At 55.4% G+C, this 19,418-nt stretch overlaps 1 protein-coding gene across 1 annotated transcript in view; it reads left to right on the top strand.

Moving 5' to 3' along the window:
- LOC145348107 (class I histocompatibility antigen, F10 alpha chain-like) overlaps positions 1 to 19,199 on the top strand; it is a 42,434-nt gene extending 23,235 nt beyond the window's left edge. The window contains exons 3-6 of the mRNA XM_080196253.1: positions 16,774 to 17,049; positions 17,168 to 17,446; positions 17,802 to 17,921; positions 18,328 to 19,199. Coding sequence (XP_080052379.1) covers positions 16,774 to 17,049; positions 17,168 to 17,446; positions 17,802 to 17,921; positions 18,328 to 18,371 — 719 coding nt within the window. The 3' untranslated portion in view covers positions 18,372 to 19,199. The remainder of the gene's footprint in view (positions 1 to 16,773; positions 17,050 to 17,167; positions 17,447 to 17,801; positions 17,922 to 18,327) is intronic.
- Positions 19,200 to 19,418: the final 219 nt, after the last annotated feature.

The following is a 19,418-nucleotide window of genomic DNA, read 5'->3' as shown; positions in this document are numbered from 1 at the left end:
CTTAATAGGTCTACCCTTTATCATATAACTCCCCTCTATTCCTTCCAAAATGTATCACCTCGCATTTATCAGGATTAAATTCCATCTGCCATTTATCTGCCCAAAATACCAGCCTATCTATATCCTGTTGCCTGACACTCCTCCTCACTGTCCGCCAATCCTGCCATCTTTGTGTCGTCTGCAAACTTGCTGATCACCTACTACCTGCCCTCTCTGTCTACACTGGCACCTGGACACACGTATAAGTGTGGGTCTCGCACATAAACATGCAGGCAATGGGCTGTGTGGGGTTAAGGGGGGAACAGAACCCTGTGGGGCGTGGATGTTGCCACAGGGTGCGGTGGGTGTTGGAGATACCAGGGCAGGCGGTCTGTGCCTACTGGCCGAAGGGCCTCTGTCACACAGCATGACGTTCTGTGCCTCTTTGTGTGCGGTCAGGATACGGTCATCCCTGTAGGGCAGGAATCACAGAAAGATTAGTCACAGCTGGGGGTGCAGTAATATTTCTCGGTGAAACTAACAGTGCAAATAGCATGAAGGGATGATATTTAATGGTGTGATATAACAGGTGTATGTCATTCTAAACAGTATCTCGTGTCCTTTTTCCGACTAGTGCAAACCTTAACTTCTGCCCTCCTGATGATACTGGAACTTCTGAATTTTACGTGGCCTTTTACTGCACGTGGGTGACCCCCCAGGATGCACATTGGATGGGGAGGCACCCTACTGCGTTCCACACCCCGGGGCCTGTGATCCCCTTGGTGGGAGACCCCTGGGGGGCTGTGACCTACAGGTCTCTGGCTGACTTGCGGATGACACTGGTGTAACCGTGCCACCCTGTTCATCCCGCTGGCCGTGAGATGCTGCGGTGTCAGGAAAGGGTGGGAGGGGGTGGAACCAGAAGGTTTAGGGATGTCTGGTGTCTCCTGGCTGGAAGGTCCCAGCATGGGCTCCAAGCCTTCCTCCTCCCTCAGGGTGCCCATATGTACCGGGGATACTCCATGGGACAGTGGGCCAGCCTCAGCATCACCTGGCTCTGTCAGTCCTGGAATCCCAACTACATCTGCCCCATGCTGTGCAAGCCCTCAGCGATGCCCCCTGAGACTGGATCAAGTTTGAGGATCGCAGTCATGGCCGTGTCTCCAGGATGGTCTGCATCCTGTCAGCCATGGTGACCAATCCTTGCCCCAGGCTTTCCACTGTGGACGTGACCCTTGCAGTGTTAGCCTGAGTGCCACACTGTACCGGTACCACCTCCTGTGACAGAAATCTGTTCGACTCCTCCAAAAGCCTCACAGTTGATGCAGTGTTGCTGACAGCCCCTCCACCATTGCTGCTGATGTATCTCCAGCAGTTTCGGGATGACTGATCCCAGAGGCCTAGCACTTGGCTTGGGGCCAGATGCATCCTGAGCCCCAGAAGAACCCCATGTGCCCGAACCCTCGATGTTCCTGCCTTCACCCGATGTAGATCAAAGGCTGTGTGGTGCCCACCAGTAAGTGACCCAGAAGCCTCAGCACGAACTTGTCCCACTGAGGTGATCGTGTCTGCTCTGAGGCATTGTGTGGTGGAAGCTGGTGTCGATTGACAAATGCTAAGCTTGGTTATTTCCTCAGGGCTTTCCTCCGAGGTTTTCTTCCAGCTGCCGTTCTGCATCTTAGGAGGAGTGGAGTGGGGGGGGTTTAATGCATCTGGATCATTTCCTGTAACAGATGACAAAAGGTTCAGAGCAAGAGAATAAAGAACAAAGAAAATTACAGCACAGGAACAGGCCCTTCGGCCCTCCAAGCCTGCACCAACCATGCTGCCCGACTAAACTAAAACCCCCTCCCCTTCCGGGACCATATCCCTCTATTTCTATCCTCTTCATGTATTTGTCATGATGCCCGTTAAAAGTTACTACCGTATCTGCTTCCACTACCTCCCCCGGCAATGGGTTCCAGGCACCCACTGCTCTCTGTGTAAAAATATCTGCCTCGTACATCTCCTTTAAACATTGCCCCTTGCATCTTAAACCTGTGCCCTCTAGTAATTGACTCTTCCACCCTGGGAAAAAGCTCCTGACTGTCCACTCTGTCCATTCATCTCATAATCTTGTAGACTTCTATCAGGTCTCCCCTCAACCTTTGTGATTCCAGTGAGAACAAACCAAGTTTCTCCAACCTCTGATAGCTAATGGTCTCCATACCAGGCAACATCCTGGTAAATCTTTTCTGTTCCATCTCCTAAGCTTCCACATCCTTCTGGTTGTGTGGCGACCAGAATTGAACACTGTATTCCAAGTGCGGCCTAACTAAGGTTCTATAAAGAATCAACATGACTTGCAAATTTTTAAACTCACTGCCCCGTCCGATGAAGGCAACCATGTCATTTGCCTTCCTGACCACCTTCTCTACTTATATTGCCACTTTCAGTGAGTGACCTGTGTACCTGTACATCCAGATCCCTTTGCCTACCACTACTCTTAAGGGTTCTGCCATTTACTGTATATTTCCTATCCATATTAGACCTTCCAAAATGCAATACCTCTCATCTGTCTGGATTAAACTCCAAATGCCTTTTCTCCGTGCAATTCTCCAACTGATCTATATCCTGCTGTATCCTCTGATGGCCCTCATCGCTATCCTCAAAACCACCAACATTTGTGTCATCTGCAAACTTTCTAATCGAATCAGTTACATTTTCCTCCAAATCATTTATATATATTACAAACAGCAAATGTCCCAGCTCGGATCCCTGAGGAACAGCACTTGTCACAGCCCTCCATTCAGAAACGCACCCTTCCACTGCTACTCTCGGTCTTCTTTGAGCCAGTTTTGTATCCACCTTGCCAGCTCACCTCTGATCCCATGCAAGTTCACCTTCTGCACCAGTCTGCCATGAGAGACCTTGTCAAAGGCCTGACTGAAGTCCATATAGACAACATCCACTGCCCTACCCTCATCAATCATCTTCGACACTTCCTCGAAAAACTCGATCAAGTTAGTGAGACATGACCTCCCCTTCACAAAACCATGTTGCCTCTCACTAATACGTCCACTTATTTCCAAGCAGGAATAAATCCTGTCTCGAAGAATCCTCTCCAATAATTTCCCTCCACTGATGATCCAGCCTATAGTTACCTGGATTATTCTTGCTCCCCTTCCTAAACAAAGGAACAACATTGGCTACTCTCCAATCCTTTGGGATCTCCCCTGTAGTCAGTGAGGATACAAAGATTTCTCTCAAGGCCCCAGCCATTTCCTCCTTGCCTAACTCAGCATCCTGGGGTATATCCCATCAGGCCCTGGGGACATGTCTACCGTAATACCTCTCAAGAACCCAATAGCTCCTCCTTTTTGATCTCAACATGACTCAAGCTATCTACACATCCTTTCCCAGACTCATCATCCCTGAAGTCATTCTCTTTGTTGAACACTGATAGAAAGTATTCATTAATATCTCATCCAATTCCTCTGGATCCCCACATTGATTCCATCCCTTGTCCCTGAGTGGGCCAACCCTTTCCATGGCGACCCTCTTGCTCTTTACATACATATAAAAAGCCTTGGGATTTTCCTTAATCCTGCCGGCCAGTGCTTTACGTGACCCCTTTTAGCTGTCCTTATTCCTTGCTTGAGTTTCTTTCTAATTTTTAAAGTAGAAAAGGACAAGTCTCTGGGCAGTTTGCCACTTACCTGGAATGAGTCATGTGAACTCAGGTTTTGGGAATGCTCACTTCCATGGTGAACTCTGACCTGACCGTCAGTGACCATTCCCTCTTCACCCTTCCCTGCTAGCCCCATAGCGCTTCTCAGAGGTATTGAGGAGATGCAGCTTGGAGACCCCACCTCCAGTCTTGGCATTCTCCCACAGGGGGAAACACCCTCTCAGCACCTACCCTGTCAAAGACCCTGAGAATCCGATATGTCTCGATAAGGTCGCCTCTCTTTCTGCTCAACTCCAATGAGTACAGGCCCAATCTACTCAACATCTCCTCATAAGAAAATCCCTTTATACCCGGGATCAACCTGGTGAACTTTCTCTGGACTGCTTCCAATGCCAGTATATTTTCCCTTTGATAAGGGGACTAAAATTGTTCACAGTTTTCCAGATGTGGTCTAACTGGTGCCTTGTATAGTTTTAGCAAGGTTTCCCTACTTTTATATTCCATTCTCTTTGAAATAAAAGCACCATTCCCTCCTCACCTTTCCCTGCTAGCTCCATAGGACACCTCAAAGGTAGTGAGGAGATGCAGCTTGGAGACCCCACCCCCAGTCTTGACATGTTCCTGGTGGTTATGGGCCCTCTTACCCTATGGAGATAAAGGAGGGATTGAAAATCTGATGGCTGTGAGGACACAGGGTGTAGGGGGTGGGGGTGATAGGGTGGGGTTTATCGGGGCTGTGCCTCGGCAGTCTGTGGTTGTGACGGGGGCGGGGACAGAGGGGTTGGAGGAATATCCTTGGAGGCCGGGTGCTGGGAGGCTGCAGAGTGTCAGGCGGGTGGCTCGACATTGCAGGTACGACAGACGGGACCGATATCAGGATGGGATGGACACTGACCCTTCCTGCCTGACAACCGCTTACACAGCCTCCCAGACCATATTACTGGCCCATTCGGGGTGGTGTTCGGGGGGTGGCTCTGATGGTGATTGGGAGGAGGGGATGGTGATTGCGGGGGGTGGTTATCGGGGAGAGAGGGTGTGGTGACTGGGAGGAGGAGGAGGAAGGGATGGTTATTGGGAGGTAGGGGTAGTGATCGGGGGGGGAATGGTGATCGGGGAGTGGGTAGTAATTAAGAGGGAGGGTGGTGATCGGGGGAGGGGATGGTGATCGGGGGAAGGGGTGAAAATCAGGGGAGGGGGTGGTGATCGGTGATCGGGGAGAAGATGGTGATCAGGAGTAGGGGATTGTATATGGGGGGCTCTGTCGGGGTGGTGATTGGGGACGTGGGGAGAGGGGATGGTGAAGTCCAGTGAGATTGTTCTGATGATCAGATGGTGTTTAGTGACCAATCCCTTTAACTGTTTCTTTTACAGACACTGACATACACATGGTGATGCATACTGTTGTCTCTGGGATAGAAGATTTTCCTGAGACCACGAGCACTGCAGTGGTCAATGGTGTCCAAACAGGGTATCATGACAGTAATATCCGTCGCTGCATTCCCAGGCAGAGGTTCATGGCTGAAAATATCGACTCTGAATTCTGGGATTCTATCACAGAACTGGTGAACTCACGCTCAGACATGTTAAAGGAGAATCTGAATACAGTCCTGAAGATCACAAACCAGACATCAGGTAAGATCAGGCAGAGAGAATCAGCGTGTCGATGTACAACCTTACAGTGAACTCAGTCCCCCAGCACTGACCCCAGGGACACTGAACTCAGTCCCCCCAGCACTGACCCTGGGACACTGAACTCAGTCCCCCAGCACTGACCCCTGGGACACTGAACTCAGTCCCCCAGCACTGACCCTGGGACACTGAACTCAGTCCCCCAGCACTGACACCTGGGACACTGAACTCAGTCCCCCAGCACTGACCCCTGGGACACTGAACTCAGTCCCCCAGCACTGACCCCTGGGACACTGAACTCAGTCCCCCAGCACTGACCCCTGGGACACTGAACTCAGTCCCCCAGCACTGACCCCTGGGACACTGAACTGTCCCCCAGCACTGACCCCTGGTACACTGAACTCAGTCCCCCAGCACTAACCCCTGGAACACTGAACTCAGTCCCCCAGCACTGACCCCTGGGACACTGAACTCAGTCCCCCGGCACTGACCCCTGGGACACTGAACTCCGTCCCCCAGCACTGACCCCTGGGACACTGAAATCAGTCCCCCAGCACTGACCCCTGGGACACTAAACTCAATCCCTCAGCACTGACCCCTGGGACACTGAACTCAGTCTCCCAGCACTGACCCCTGGGACACTGAACTCAGTCCATCTCCCAGCACTGACCCCTGGGACACTGAACTCAGACCCCCAGCACTGACCCCTGGGACACTGAACTCCGTCCCCCAGCACTGACCCCTGGGACACTGAACTCCGTCCCCCAGCACTGACCCCTGGGTCACTGAACTCAGTCCCCCAGCACTGACCCCTGGGACACTGAACTCCGTCCCCCAGCACTGACCCCTGGGTCACGGAACTCAGTCACCCAGCACTGACCCCTGGGACACTGAACTCAGTCCCCCAGCACTGACCCCTTGGACACTGAACTCAGTCTCTCAGCACTGACCCCTGGGTCACTGAACTCCGTCCCCCAGCACTGACCCCGGGACACTGAACTCAGTCCATCTCCCAGCACTGACCCCTGGGACACTGAACTCAGACGGCCAGCACTGACCCCTGGGACACTGAACTCAGTCCCCCAGCACTGACCCCTGGGACACTGAACTCAGTCACCCAGCACTGACCCCTGGGACACTGAACTCAGTCACCCAGCACTGACCCCTGGGACACGGAACTCAGTCCCTCAGCACTGACCCCTGAGACACTGAACTCAGTCACTCAGCACTGACCCCTGGGACACTGAACTCAGTCCCCCAGCACTGACCCCTGGGACACTGAACTCAGTCACTCAGCACTGACCCCTGGGACACTGAACTCAGTCCCCCGGCACTGACCCCTGGGACACTGAACTCAGTCCCCCAGCACTGACCCCTGGGACACTGAACTCAGTCCCCCAGCACTGACCCCTGGGACACTGAACTCAGTCCCCCAGCACTGACCCCTGGGACACTGAACTCAGTCCCCCAGCACTAACTCCTGGGACACTGAACTCAGTCCCCCGGCACTGACCCCTGGGACACTGAACTCAGTCCCCCAGCACTGACCCCTGGGACACTGAACTCAGTCCCCCAGCACTGACCCCTGGGACACTGAACTGTCCCCCAGCACTGACCCCTGGGACACTGAACTCAGTCCCCCAGCACTAACCCCTGGGACACTGAACTCAGTCCCCCAGCACTGACCCCTGGGACACTGAACTCAGTCCCCCGGCACTGACCCCTGGGTCACTGAACTCAGTCCCCCAGCACTGACCCCTGGGACACTGAACTCAGTCCCCCGGCACTGACCCCTGGGACACTGAACTCAGACCCCCAGCACTGACCCCTGGTACACTGAACTCAGTCCCCCGGCACTGACGCCTGGGACACTGAACTCAGTCCATCAGCACTGACCCCTGGGACACGGAACTCAGTCCCCCAGCACTGACCCCTGGGACACTGAACTCAGTCTCCCAGCACTGACCCCTGGGGCACTGAACTCAGACCCCCAGCACTGACCCCTGGGACACTGAACTCAGTCCCCCAGCACTGACCCCTGGGTCACTGAACTCCGTCCCCCAGCACTGACCCCTGGGACACTGAACTCAGTCCCCCAGCACTGACCCCTGGGACACTGAACTCAATCCCTCAGCACTGACCCCTGGGACACTGAACTCAGTCTCCCAGCACTGACCCCTGGGACACTGAACTCAGTCTCCCAGCACTGACCCCTGGGACACTGAACTCAGTCCATCTCCCAGCACTGACCCCTGGGACACTGAACTCAGACCCCCAGCACTGACCCCTGGGACACTGAACTCCGTCCCCCAGCACTGACCCCTGGGACACTGAACTCCGTCCCCCCGCACTGACCCCTGGGTCACTGAACTCAGTCCCCCAGCACTGACCCCTGGGACACTGAACTCCGTCCCCCAGCACTGACCCCTGGGTCACTGAACTCAGTCACCCAGCACTGACCCCTGGGACACTGAACTCAGTCCCCCAGCACTGACCCCTGGGACACTGAACTCAGTCACTCAGCACTGACCCCTGGGTCACTGAACTCCGTCCCCCAGCACTGACCCCGGGACACTGAACTCAGTCCATCTCCCAGCACTGACCCCTGGGACACTGAACTCAGACCGCAAGCACTGACCCCTGGGACACTGAACTCAGTCCCCCAGCACTGACCCCTGGGACACTGAACTCAGTCACCCAGCACTGACCCCTGGGACACGGAACTCAGTCCCTCAGCACTGACCCCTGGGACACTCAACTCAGTCCCCCAGCACTGACCCCTGGGACACTGAACTCAGTCCCCCAGCACTGACCCCTGGGACACTGAACTCAGTCCCCCAGCACTGATCCCTGGGACACTGAACTCAGACCCCCAGCACTGACCCCTGGGATACTGAACTCGGTCCCTCAGCACTGACCCCTGGGACACTGAACTCCGTCCCCCAGCACTGACCCCTGGGACACTGAACTTAGTCACTCAGCACTGACCCCTGGGACACTGAACTCAGTCCCCCAGCACTGACCCCTGGGAGACTGAACTCAGTCCCCCAGCACTGACCCCTGGGACACTGAACTCAGTCCCCCAGCACTGACCCCTGGGGCACTGAACTCAGTCCCCCAGCACTGACCCCTGGGACACTGAACTCAGTCCCCCAGCACTGATCCCTGGGACACTGAACTCAGTCCCCCAGCACTGACCCCTGGAATACTGAACTCGGTCCCTCAGCACTGACCCCTGGGACACTGAACTCCGTCCCCCAGCACTGACCCCTGGGAGACTGAACTCAGTTCCCCAGCACTAACCCCTGGGACACTGAACTCAGTCCCCCAGCACTGACCCCTGGGACACTGAACTCAGTCCCCCAGCACTGACCCCTGGGACACTGAACTCAGTCCCCCAGCACTGACCCCTGGGACACTGAACTCAGTCCCCCAGCACTAACCCCTGGGACACTGAACTCAGTCCCCCAGCACTGACCCCTGGGACACTGAACTCAGTCCCCCGGCACTGACCCCTGGGACACTGAACTCAGTCCCCCGGCACTGACCCCTGGGGCACTGAACTCAGTCCCCCAGCACTGACCCCTGGGACACTGAATTCAGTCCCCCAGCACTGACTCCTGGGACACTGAACTCAGTCCCCCAGCACTGACCCCTGGGACACTGAACTCAGTCCCCCAGCACTGACCCCTGGGACACTGAACTCAGTCCCCCAGCACTAACTCCTGGGACACTGAACTCAGTCCCCCGGCACTGACCCCTGGGACTCTGAACTCAGTCCCCCAGCACTGACCCCTGGGACAGTGAACTCAGTCCCCCAGCACTGACCCCTGGGACACTGAACTGTCCCCCAGCACTGACCCCTGGGACACTGAACTCAGTCCCCCAGCACTAACTCCTGGGACACTGAACTCAGTCCCCAGCACTGACCCCTGGGACACTGAACTCAGTCCCCCAGCACTGACCCCTGGGACACTGAACTCAGTCCCCCAGCACTAACCCCTGGGACAGTGAACTCAGTCCCCCAGCACTGACCCCTGGGACACTGAACTCAGTCCCCCAGCACTGACCCCTGGGTCACTGAACTCAGTCCCCCAGCACTGACCCCTGGGACACTGAACTCAGTCCCCCGGCACTGACCCCTGGGACACTGAACTCAGACCCCCAGCACTGACCCCTGTTACACTGAACTCAGTCCCCCGGCACTGACGCCTGGGACACTGAACTCAGTCCATCAGCACTGACCCCTGGGACACGGAACTCAGTCCCCCAGCACTGACCCCTGGGACACTGAACTCAGTCTCCCAGCACTGACCCCTGGGGCACTGAACTCAGACCCCCAGCACTGACCCCTGGGACACTGAACTCAGTCCCCCAGCACTGACCCCTGGGTCACTGAACTCCGTCCCCCAGCACTGACCCCTGGGACACTGAACTCAGTCCCCCAGCACTGACCCCTGGGACACTGAACTCAATCCCTCAGCACTGACCCCTGGGACACTGAACTCAGTCTCCCAGCACTGACCCCTGGGACACTGAACTCAGTCTCCCAGCACTGACCCCTGGGACGCTGAACTCAGTCCATCTCCCAGCACTGACCCCTGGGACACTGAACTCAGACCCCCAGCACTGACCCCTGTGACACTGAACTCCGTCCCCCAGCACTGACCCCTGGGACACTGAACTCCGTCCCCCAGCACTGACCCCTGGGTCACTGAACTCAGTCCCCCAGCACTGACCCCTGGGACACTGAACTCCGTCCCCCAGCACTGACCCCTGGGTCACTGAACTCAGTCACCCAGCACTGACCCCTGGGACACTGAACTCAGTCCCCCAGCACTGACCCCTGGGACACTGAACTCAGTCTCTCAGCACTGACCCCTGGGTCACTGAACTCCGTCCCCCAGCACTGACCCCGGGACACTGAACTCAGTCCATCTCCCAGCACTGACCCCTGGGACACTGAACTCAGACCGCAAGCACTGACCCCTGGGACACTGAACTCAGTCCCCCAGCACTGACCCCTGGGACACTGAACTCAGTCACCCAGCACTGACCCCTGGGACACGGAACTCAGTCCCTCAGCACTGACCCCTGGGACACTGAACTCAGTCCCCCAGCACTGACCCCTGGGACACTGAACTCAGTCCCCCAGCACTGACCCCTGGGACACTGAACTCAGTCCCCCAGCACTGATCCCTGGGACACTGAACTCAGACCCCCAGCACTGACCCCTGGAATACTGAACTCGGTCCCTCAGCACTGACCCCTGGGACACTGAACTCCGTCCCCCAGCACTGACCCCTGGGACACTGAACTTAGTCACTCAGCACTGACCCCTGGGACACTGAACTCAGTCCCCCAGCACTGACCCCTGGGAGACTGAACTCAGTCCCCCAGCACTGACCCCTGGGACACTGAACTCAGTCCCCCAGCACTGACCCCTGGGGCACTGAACTCAGTCCCCCAGCACTGATCCCTGGGACACTGAACTCAGTCCCCCAGCACTGACCCCTGGAATACTGAACTCGGTCCCTCAGCACTGACCCCTGGGACACTGAACTCCGTCCCCCAGCACTGACCCCTGGGAGACTGAACTCAGTTCCCCAGCACTAACCCCTGGGACACTGAACTCAGTCCCCCAGCACTGACCCCTGGGACACTGAACTCAGTCCCCCAGCACTGACCCCTGGGACACTGAACTCAGTCCCCCAGCACTGACCCCTGGGACACTGAACTCAGTCCCCCAGCACTAACCCCTGGGACACTGAACTCAGTCCCCCAGCACTGACCCCTGGGACACTGAACTCAGTCCCCCGGCACTGACCCCTGGGACACTGAACTCAGTCCCCCGGCACTGACCCCTGGGGCACTGAACTCAGTCCCCCAGCACTGACCCCTGGGACACTGAACTCAGTCCCCCAGCACTGACCCCTGGGACACTGAACTCAGTCCCCCGGCACTGACCCCTGGGACACTGAACTCAGTCCCCCAGCACTGACCCCTGGGACACTGAACTCAGTCCCCCAGCACTGACCCCTGGGACACTGAACTCAGTCCCCCAGCACTAACCCCTGGGACACTGAACTCAGTCCCCCGGCACTGACCCCTGGGACACTGAACTCAGACCCCCAGCACTGACCCCTGGGACACTGAACTCAGTCCCCCAGCACTGACCCCTGGGTCACTGAACTCCGTCCCCCAGCACTGACCCCTGGGACACTGAACTCAGTCCCCCAGCACTGACCCCTGGGACACTGAACTCCGTCCCCCAGCACTGACCCCTGGGTCACTGAACTCAGTCACCCAGCACTGACCCCTGGGACACTGAACTCAGTCCCCCAGCACTGACCCCTGGGACACTGAACTCAGTCCCCCAGCACTGACCCCTGGGACACTGAACTCAGTCCCCCAGCACTGACCCCTGGGAGACTTGAACTCAGTCCCCCAGCACTGACCCCTGGGACACTGAACTTAGTCACTCAGCACTGACCCCTGGGACACTGAACTCAGTCCCCCAGCACTGACCCCTGGGACACTGAACTCAGTCCCCCAGCACTGATCCCTGGGACACTGAACTCAGACCCCCAGCACTGACCCCTGGAATACTGAACTCGGTCCCTCAGCACTGACCCCTGGGACACTGAACTCCGTCCCCCAGCACTGACCCCTGGGTCACTGAACTCAGTCCCCCAGCACTGACCCCTGGGACACTGAACTCGGTCCCTCAGCACTGACCCCTGGGACACTGAACTCCGTCCCCCAGCACTGACCCCTGGGAGACTGAACTCAGTCCCCCAGCACTGACCCCTGGGACACTGAACTCAGTCCTCCAGCACTGACCCCTGGGACACTGAACTCAGTCACTCAGCACTGACCCCTGGGACACTGAACTCAGTCCCCCAGCACTGACCCCTGGGTCACTGAACTCAGTCTCCCAGCACTAACCCCCGGGACACTGAACGCAGTCCCCCAGCACTGACCCCTGGGTCACTGAACTCAGTCCCCCAGCACTGACCCCTGGGACACTGAACTCAGTCCCCCAGCACTGATGCCTGGGACACTGAACTCAGTCCCCCAGCACTGACCCCTGGGACACTGAACTCAGTCCCCCAGCACTGACCCCTGGGACACTGAACTCAGTCCATCTCCCAGCACTGACCCCTGGGACACTGAACTCAGTCCCCCAGCACTGACCCTGGGACACTGAACTTAGTCCATCTCCCAGCACTGACCCCTGGGACACTGAACTCAGACCCCCAGCACTGACCCCTGGGACACTGAACCCCGTCCCCCAGCACTGACCCCTGGGACACTGAACCCCGTCCCCCAGCACTGACCCCTGGGACACTGAACTTAGTCCATCTCCCAGCACTGACCCCTGGGACACTGAACTCAGACTCCCAGCACTGACCCCTGGGACACTGAACCCCGTCCCCCAGCACTGACCCCTGGGACACTGAACTCCGTCCCCCAGCACTGACCCCTGGGACACTGAACTCAGTCCCCAAGCACTGACCCCTGGGACACTGAACTCCGTCCCCCAGCACTGACCCCTGGGAGACTGAACTCAGTCCCCCAGCACTGACCCCTGGGACACTGAACTCCGTCCCCCAGCACTGACCCCTGGGTCACTGAACTCAGTCCCCCAGCACTGACCCCTGGGACACTGATCTCGGTCCCTCAGCACTGACCCCTGGGACACTGAACTCGTCCCCCAGCACTGACCCCTGGGAGACTGAACTCAGTCCCCCAGCACTGACCCCTGGGACACTGAACTCAGTCCTCCAGCACTGACCCCTGGGACACTGAACTCAGTCAGTCAGCACTGACCCCTGGGACACTGAACTCAGTCACTCAGCACTGACCCCTGGGTCACTGAACTCAGTCTCCCAGCACTGACCCCCGGGACACTGAACGCAGTCCCCCAGCACTGACCCCTGGGTCACTGAACTCAGTCCCCCAGCACTGACCCCTGGGACACTGAACTCAGTCCCCCAGCACTGATGCCTGGGACACTGAACTCAGTCACTCAGCACTGACCCCTGGGACACTGAACTCAGTCCCCCAGCACTGACCCCTGGGACACTGAACTCAGTCCCCCAGCACTGACCCCTGGGACACTGAACTCAGTCCATCTCCCAGCACTGACCCCTGGGACACTGAACTCAGTCCCCCAGCACTGACCCTGGGACACTGAACTTAGTCCATCTCCCAGCACTGACCCCTGGGACACTGAGCTCAGACCCCCAGCACTGACCCCTGGGACACTGAACCCCGTCCCCCAGCACTGACCCCTGGGACACTGAACTCCGTCCCCCAGCACTGACCCCTGGGACACTGAACTTAGTCCATCTCCCAGCACTGACCCCTGGGACACTGAACTCAGACTCCCAGCACTGACCCCTGGGACACTGAACCCCGTCCCCCAGCACTGACCCCTGGGACACTGAACTCCGTCCCCCAGCACTGACCCCTGGGACACTGAACTCAGTCCCCAAGCACTGACCCCTGGGACACTGAACTCCGTCCCCCAGCACTGACCCCTGGGAGACTGAACTCAGTCCCCCAGCACTGACCCCTGGGACACTGAACTCTGTCCCCCAGCACTGACGCCTGGGACACTGAACTCAGTCACTCAGCACTGACCCCTGGGACACTGAACTCAGTCCCCCAGCACTGACCCCTGGGACACTGAACTCAGTCTCCCAGCACTGACCCCGGGACACTGAACTCAGTCCCCCAGCACTGACCCCTGGGACACTGAACTCAGTCCCCCAGCACTGACCCCTGGGACACTGAAATCAGTCCCCAAGCACTGACCCCTGGGACACTGAACTCAGTCCCCCAGCACTGACCCCTGGGACACTGAACTCAGTCCCTCAGCACTGACCCCTGGGACACTGAACTCAGTCCCCCAGCACTGACCCCTGGGACACTGAACTCAGTCCCCCAGCACTGACCCCTGGGACACTGAACTCAGTCCATCAGCACTGACCCCTGGGACACTGAACTCAGTCCCCCAGCACTGACCCCTGGGATACTGAACTCAGTCCCCCAGCACTGACCCCTGGGACACTGAACTCAGTCCCCCAGCACTGACCCCTGGGACACTGAACTCAGTCCCCCAGCACTGACCCCTGGGACACTGAACTCAGTCCCCCAGCACTGACCCCTGGGACACTGAACTCAGTCCCCCAGCACTGACCCCTGGGACACTGAACTCAGTCCCCCAGCACTGACCCCTGGGACACTGAACTCAGTCCCCCAGCACTGACCCCTGGGACACTGAACTCAGTCCCCCAGCACTGACCCCTGGGACACTGAACTCAGTCCATCTCCCAGCACTGACCCCTGGGACACTGAACTCAGTCCCCCAGCACTGACCCCTGGGACACTGAACTGTCCCCCAGCACTGACCCCTGGGACACTGAACTCAGTCCCCCAGCACTGACCCCTGGGACACTGAACTCAGTCCCCCAGCACTGACCCCTGGGACACTGAACTCAGTCCCCCAGCACTGACCCCTGGGACACTGAACCCAGTCCCCCAGCACTGACCCCTGGGACACTGAACTCAGTCCCCCAGCACTGACCCCTGGGACACTGAACTCAGTCCCCCAGCACTGATCCCTCGGACACTGAACTCAGACCCACAGCACTGACCCCTGGGACACTGAACTCAGTCCCCCAGCACTGACCCCTGGGACACTGAACTCAGTCCCCCAGCACTGACCCCTGGGACACTGAACTCAGTCCCCCAGCACTGATCCCTCAGACACTGAACTCAGACCCCCAGCACTGACCCCTGGGACACTGAACTCGGTCCCTCAGCACTGACCCCTGGGACACTGAACTCCGTCCCCCAGCACTGACCCCTGGGAGACTGAACTCAGTCCCCCAGCACTGATGCCTGGGACACTGAACTCAGTCCCCCAGCACTGACCCCTGGGACACTGAACTCAGTCCCCCAGCACTGACCCCTGGGACACTGAACTCAGTCCCCCAGCACTGACCCCTGGGACACTGAACTCAGTCCCCCAGCACTGACCCCTGGGACACTGAACTCAGTCCCCCAGCACTGACCCCTGGGACACTGAACTCAGTCCCCCAGCACTGACCCCTGGGACACTGAACTCAGTCCCCCAGCACTGACCCCTGGGACACTGAACTCAGTCCATCTCCCAGCACTGACCCCTGGGACACTGAACTCAGTCCCCCAGCACTGACCCCTGGGACACTGAACTCAGTCCCCCAGCACTGACCGCTGGGACACTGAACTCCGTCCCCCAGCACTGACCCCGGGACACTGAATTCAGTCCCCCAGCACTGACCCCTGGGACACTGAACTCAGTCCCCCAGCACTGACCCCGGGACACTGAACTCAGTCCCCCAGCACTGACTCCATCTAATTTAGTCCCCTCACCGCTCAGCTTCCTGTTACTAATGGCAGAGGAAGATTCCATCCATTTCTATCTCAGACTCAATCCCCTTTCACCACTGAAAAGATTGTCTATGGATTATTGATCCCTGTTTAGTTTCTGACAGGAATTCACATTCTTCAGTGGATTTGGTCTGTTGAGGTCAAATGCATCACCTCGCATTTGCCTCAGTTAAACTCCATCTGCCATTCGTCAGCCCACTGACCCAATTGATCAAGATCCCATTGCAATTGGAGATAACTTTCTTCACTGTCCACGATGCCACCAGTCGGGATCATGGAGGAGGGAGGAAGGCCAACGACCAGGGCTGGCCATCGGGGTGGGTGTGGGGTCAGCGTGCTGGAGGTGGGGGGTAGTGGAGCTGCCTTAAATGGGGGGGACGTTGGCACTGCGGAGTGTGGGGTTGTTGGCACTGTGGGGACGGGGTAATTGTCAAGAGCATGTGGGATCAGGGGGTTACTGGAGATCAGGGTGGGCTGGAAGGGCTGTGGGTGGGTTTGGGGGTGGTGCGCGAATGTTCGGGGGACCAGCGATTGGGCCGTGGGGAGGTGGAGGGCCGGCGTTGCGGGGATTGCAGATCTGGCCAGCGATGGAGCCGGCCAGCAATTGGGAGGCCGACAGACAGGGGCTACAGAGCATGCACCAATCTGACTGATTGGCACATGTGCAGTGGCCCATTCAGCACTTTGCTGTCAGTCTCTCCAGCTGGAATAGGCCCCACCTACAGCTTTTCAGTGTGAACCATGCTACTGCTCTCTGCAATGTACAGATTGTGGGAGATTCATTTTGAAACTCCCACTGTAAAAAAAACGTGATTTACTCCAGGTTTCAAACAAATTCAACAGTTGAATTTTTTTGGGGAGAATCCCGGCCACTCTGTTTCCGATCCATTCGGCAAGTTTGTTTACATTCTGATGCTGCTTATTTTATTCCAGGGATTTCAGTTTTGCTGACAATTCTATCACAAGATCATTTCTCCACTTTATTGATTAACAAAGCAATATTTCCAATCCTCCAGTTCACTGAATATTGATCATCATTTGCTCTCTGACAGGAATCCATATTTTCCAATGGATACACTTTGTCGAGGTCACTGAAGACGGCTCCATTAAGAGATCGATGCGGTTTGGATTTGATGGAAAGGACTATATTAGTTTAGAGCCAGACAGAATGAGATGGGTCGCATCCAATCACTTTGCAGTGAAGACTAAAGAGAAATGGGATTCAGATCAATCCTGGAATAATTACTGGGAAGAACATCTGCAGGGAGAATTTGTTCAACATTTAAAGAAATATTTGGAAGCAGGAAAGGAATATTTTGGACAGAAAGGTATTGAATTTAGTTTTGAGCCCATGTTCTGATCTAACTTCACTGATCTATCAAACCGTTCTCCCATTCCATTCAGTGTGGGGTTTATTGTTTGTGTTTTCACCCTTTCCCATTACAGTTCAGCCTGAAGTCTTCATCTCCAGAAGTGAGCCCAATAGTCAGTACAAGCCCCTCACTCTCTCCTGCCTGGTTACTGGCTTTTATCCTGTACACATCGAGGTGAACTGGCTAAGGAATGGAGAGGTAATGTCTGAGACACTATCCTCGGGGATTCGACCGAACCACGATGGGAGCCATCAGATCCAGAAAGAGATTGAAATAAATGCTGGGGATGAGGATCAATACTCCTGTCAAATTGAACACAGCAGCCTGGCAGAGCCCAAGCTCCATCAGTGGGGTAAGGAACTGTACTGGATATGTGCATGCATTTGTATGGGAGCACATTCCCATTCTCCCCATTCCCTCTCTCCCAACCAATTTTCACCCCATGACAAAGATTCCCTTCAATTCCAAACACTCTGATTATTGTCAAGAATCTCTTGTGTGGAACTTTATCAATGACCTTCTGGAAGTCCATCCAGAGCTGGTCCGTAGACAGTCCCTTCTCCACCATGGGGCCAGTGTAAAAGCAAAGCTTCAACCAATCCCATTTGGGCTGGGGCGACTTCAGTTCAAATTGTCCCCAATGAACACAGAACTGGGAATGGATCCGGGAACAGAGACAATCCTCATATTATTCAAATATGTTTCAGAAATCCCGGGAAACAGTGGGGGACGGTCCCATCTTGGAATTCTGGTTGGATTCGTGATCCCAGCACTGGCTGTTATATCTGGGATAATCGGAATAATCATCTGGAAAAGACAACAGAGAGGTAAGAGTCAGAGAGAGGGAAATGTAGAACTGAGGGGACAGAGTGTGTGTGGGGAATCTCCAGTACTGGGAGTACAGGACACTGTGTTGAATGAACTGATTTAATTCCCCCACACAGATACACACGTATAAACACATCTTGTTCCCTGTCTGATCTTCCTTTGTGTGATCAGCCCAGGCCAGGTGTAATATTGATCATTAAAGCCACCGCACACACTCACATCCTCACCTACTGAATATGGATGGAATGGAAGAGATCTACAGGATCTCCATAAAGTGTAAGGATGGAGGGGAGTGTGAGAATGAGTATTTCTCACACAATCTCCATTCCCTCACACTTGTTGTGTTCTCACTCTCTGAGAATGGATTATTCCCCATTCTAACTGATATTTATTTTACTTCTGCAGATTCACCAAGTGGGACGTACACAACAGCTCCAGTAAGTGACTGAGGGACAGATCGTTGGGAATGAAATACTCACGTTTTCTGACTTTTCTCTCTTTCTGATTGCTCAGAGTTTTAAATACCTTTAAATGTTTGCGGGTTTTGATCAAGACTTTTTGGAATCAGTATAAAAGATTATGTGAAATATCCGATAATGGAGAAGACAATCAGGATGTTGGAAACATTTTTCTGGTGCTGGGCAGTTTTCCCCTTCACTTTATAAGTTGTCTGAGATGAAGGAAAATGAAATTTGATCTGATGAATTCCCACACAGTCACAGAGTGTTCACCCGACAGCTCCTTTATACAGGACTGGACACTGTACAGGCTGTTCCCAGGAACACACACTGAGATAAACACTGTCTCCTGGAGGACCATCAACTCAGTGAAAATCAACCTGAAACTCACAGTCTTCCAGGACAAAGGGTTCTCCATGACTGAGGGTTTCAGACTGTCGCAATGCAAGGTCCAGGAATACTGGTGAGGGACACAACACAGCTTGGGGCAGCTACTGGAGACACTCAATGGGGAAAGACCTCCCATCATAGTTACAGGAAGTGGCTGAAAAACATGTCAAATCTCTCGGTGTGAATATTGCTGAGATATTAATATTACCAATCTAAATTGTAACTCTGAGTGTAGTGAGACACTACAGAATGTCAGAATTTAAATTATTACACACTGGCCCATTTTGCTCTTTATGTAATATCATATTTGATGTGTTCTAAGATTGTTTATTTTGATGATATAACACATTCATGGAGGAAAATCTATAATCAGGATCACAGTGAAACATCATAACTGTGGATTGTAATCAATAAATAATTGTCAGTGTTTGCCTTGTCTGAATTCTTCTTCACTGATTTCACAGGAAAGGTTTAATTCATTCACTCAGCAGCTTGTGATGATTGGAATGGACAGTTGGTGATGTTCAATCCAATATGAACTGGCTGAGTTCAGACCAAATGTCAGCATCATTCACTGTTTTCCATCAGCATTGATTGACTTGTTAACAGAAAAGAAGATGTCAGTGCGAGAGACAGAGGAGAGGAAGC

This window comes from Carcharhinus amblyrhynchos, chromosome 9 (genome assembly GCF_965287045.1).
Source record: "Carcharhinus amblyrhynchos chromosome 9, sCarAmb.v2.hapA, whole genome shotgun sequence".
NCBI classification, from domain to species: Eukaryota; Metazoa; Chordata; class Chondrichthyes; order Carcharhiniformes; family Carcharhinidae; genus Carcharhinus; species Carcharhinus amblyrhynchos.
Note: the sequence above shows the minus strand (reverse complement) of the source record. Positions and strands in the feature narration are given on the sequence as shown.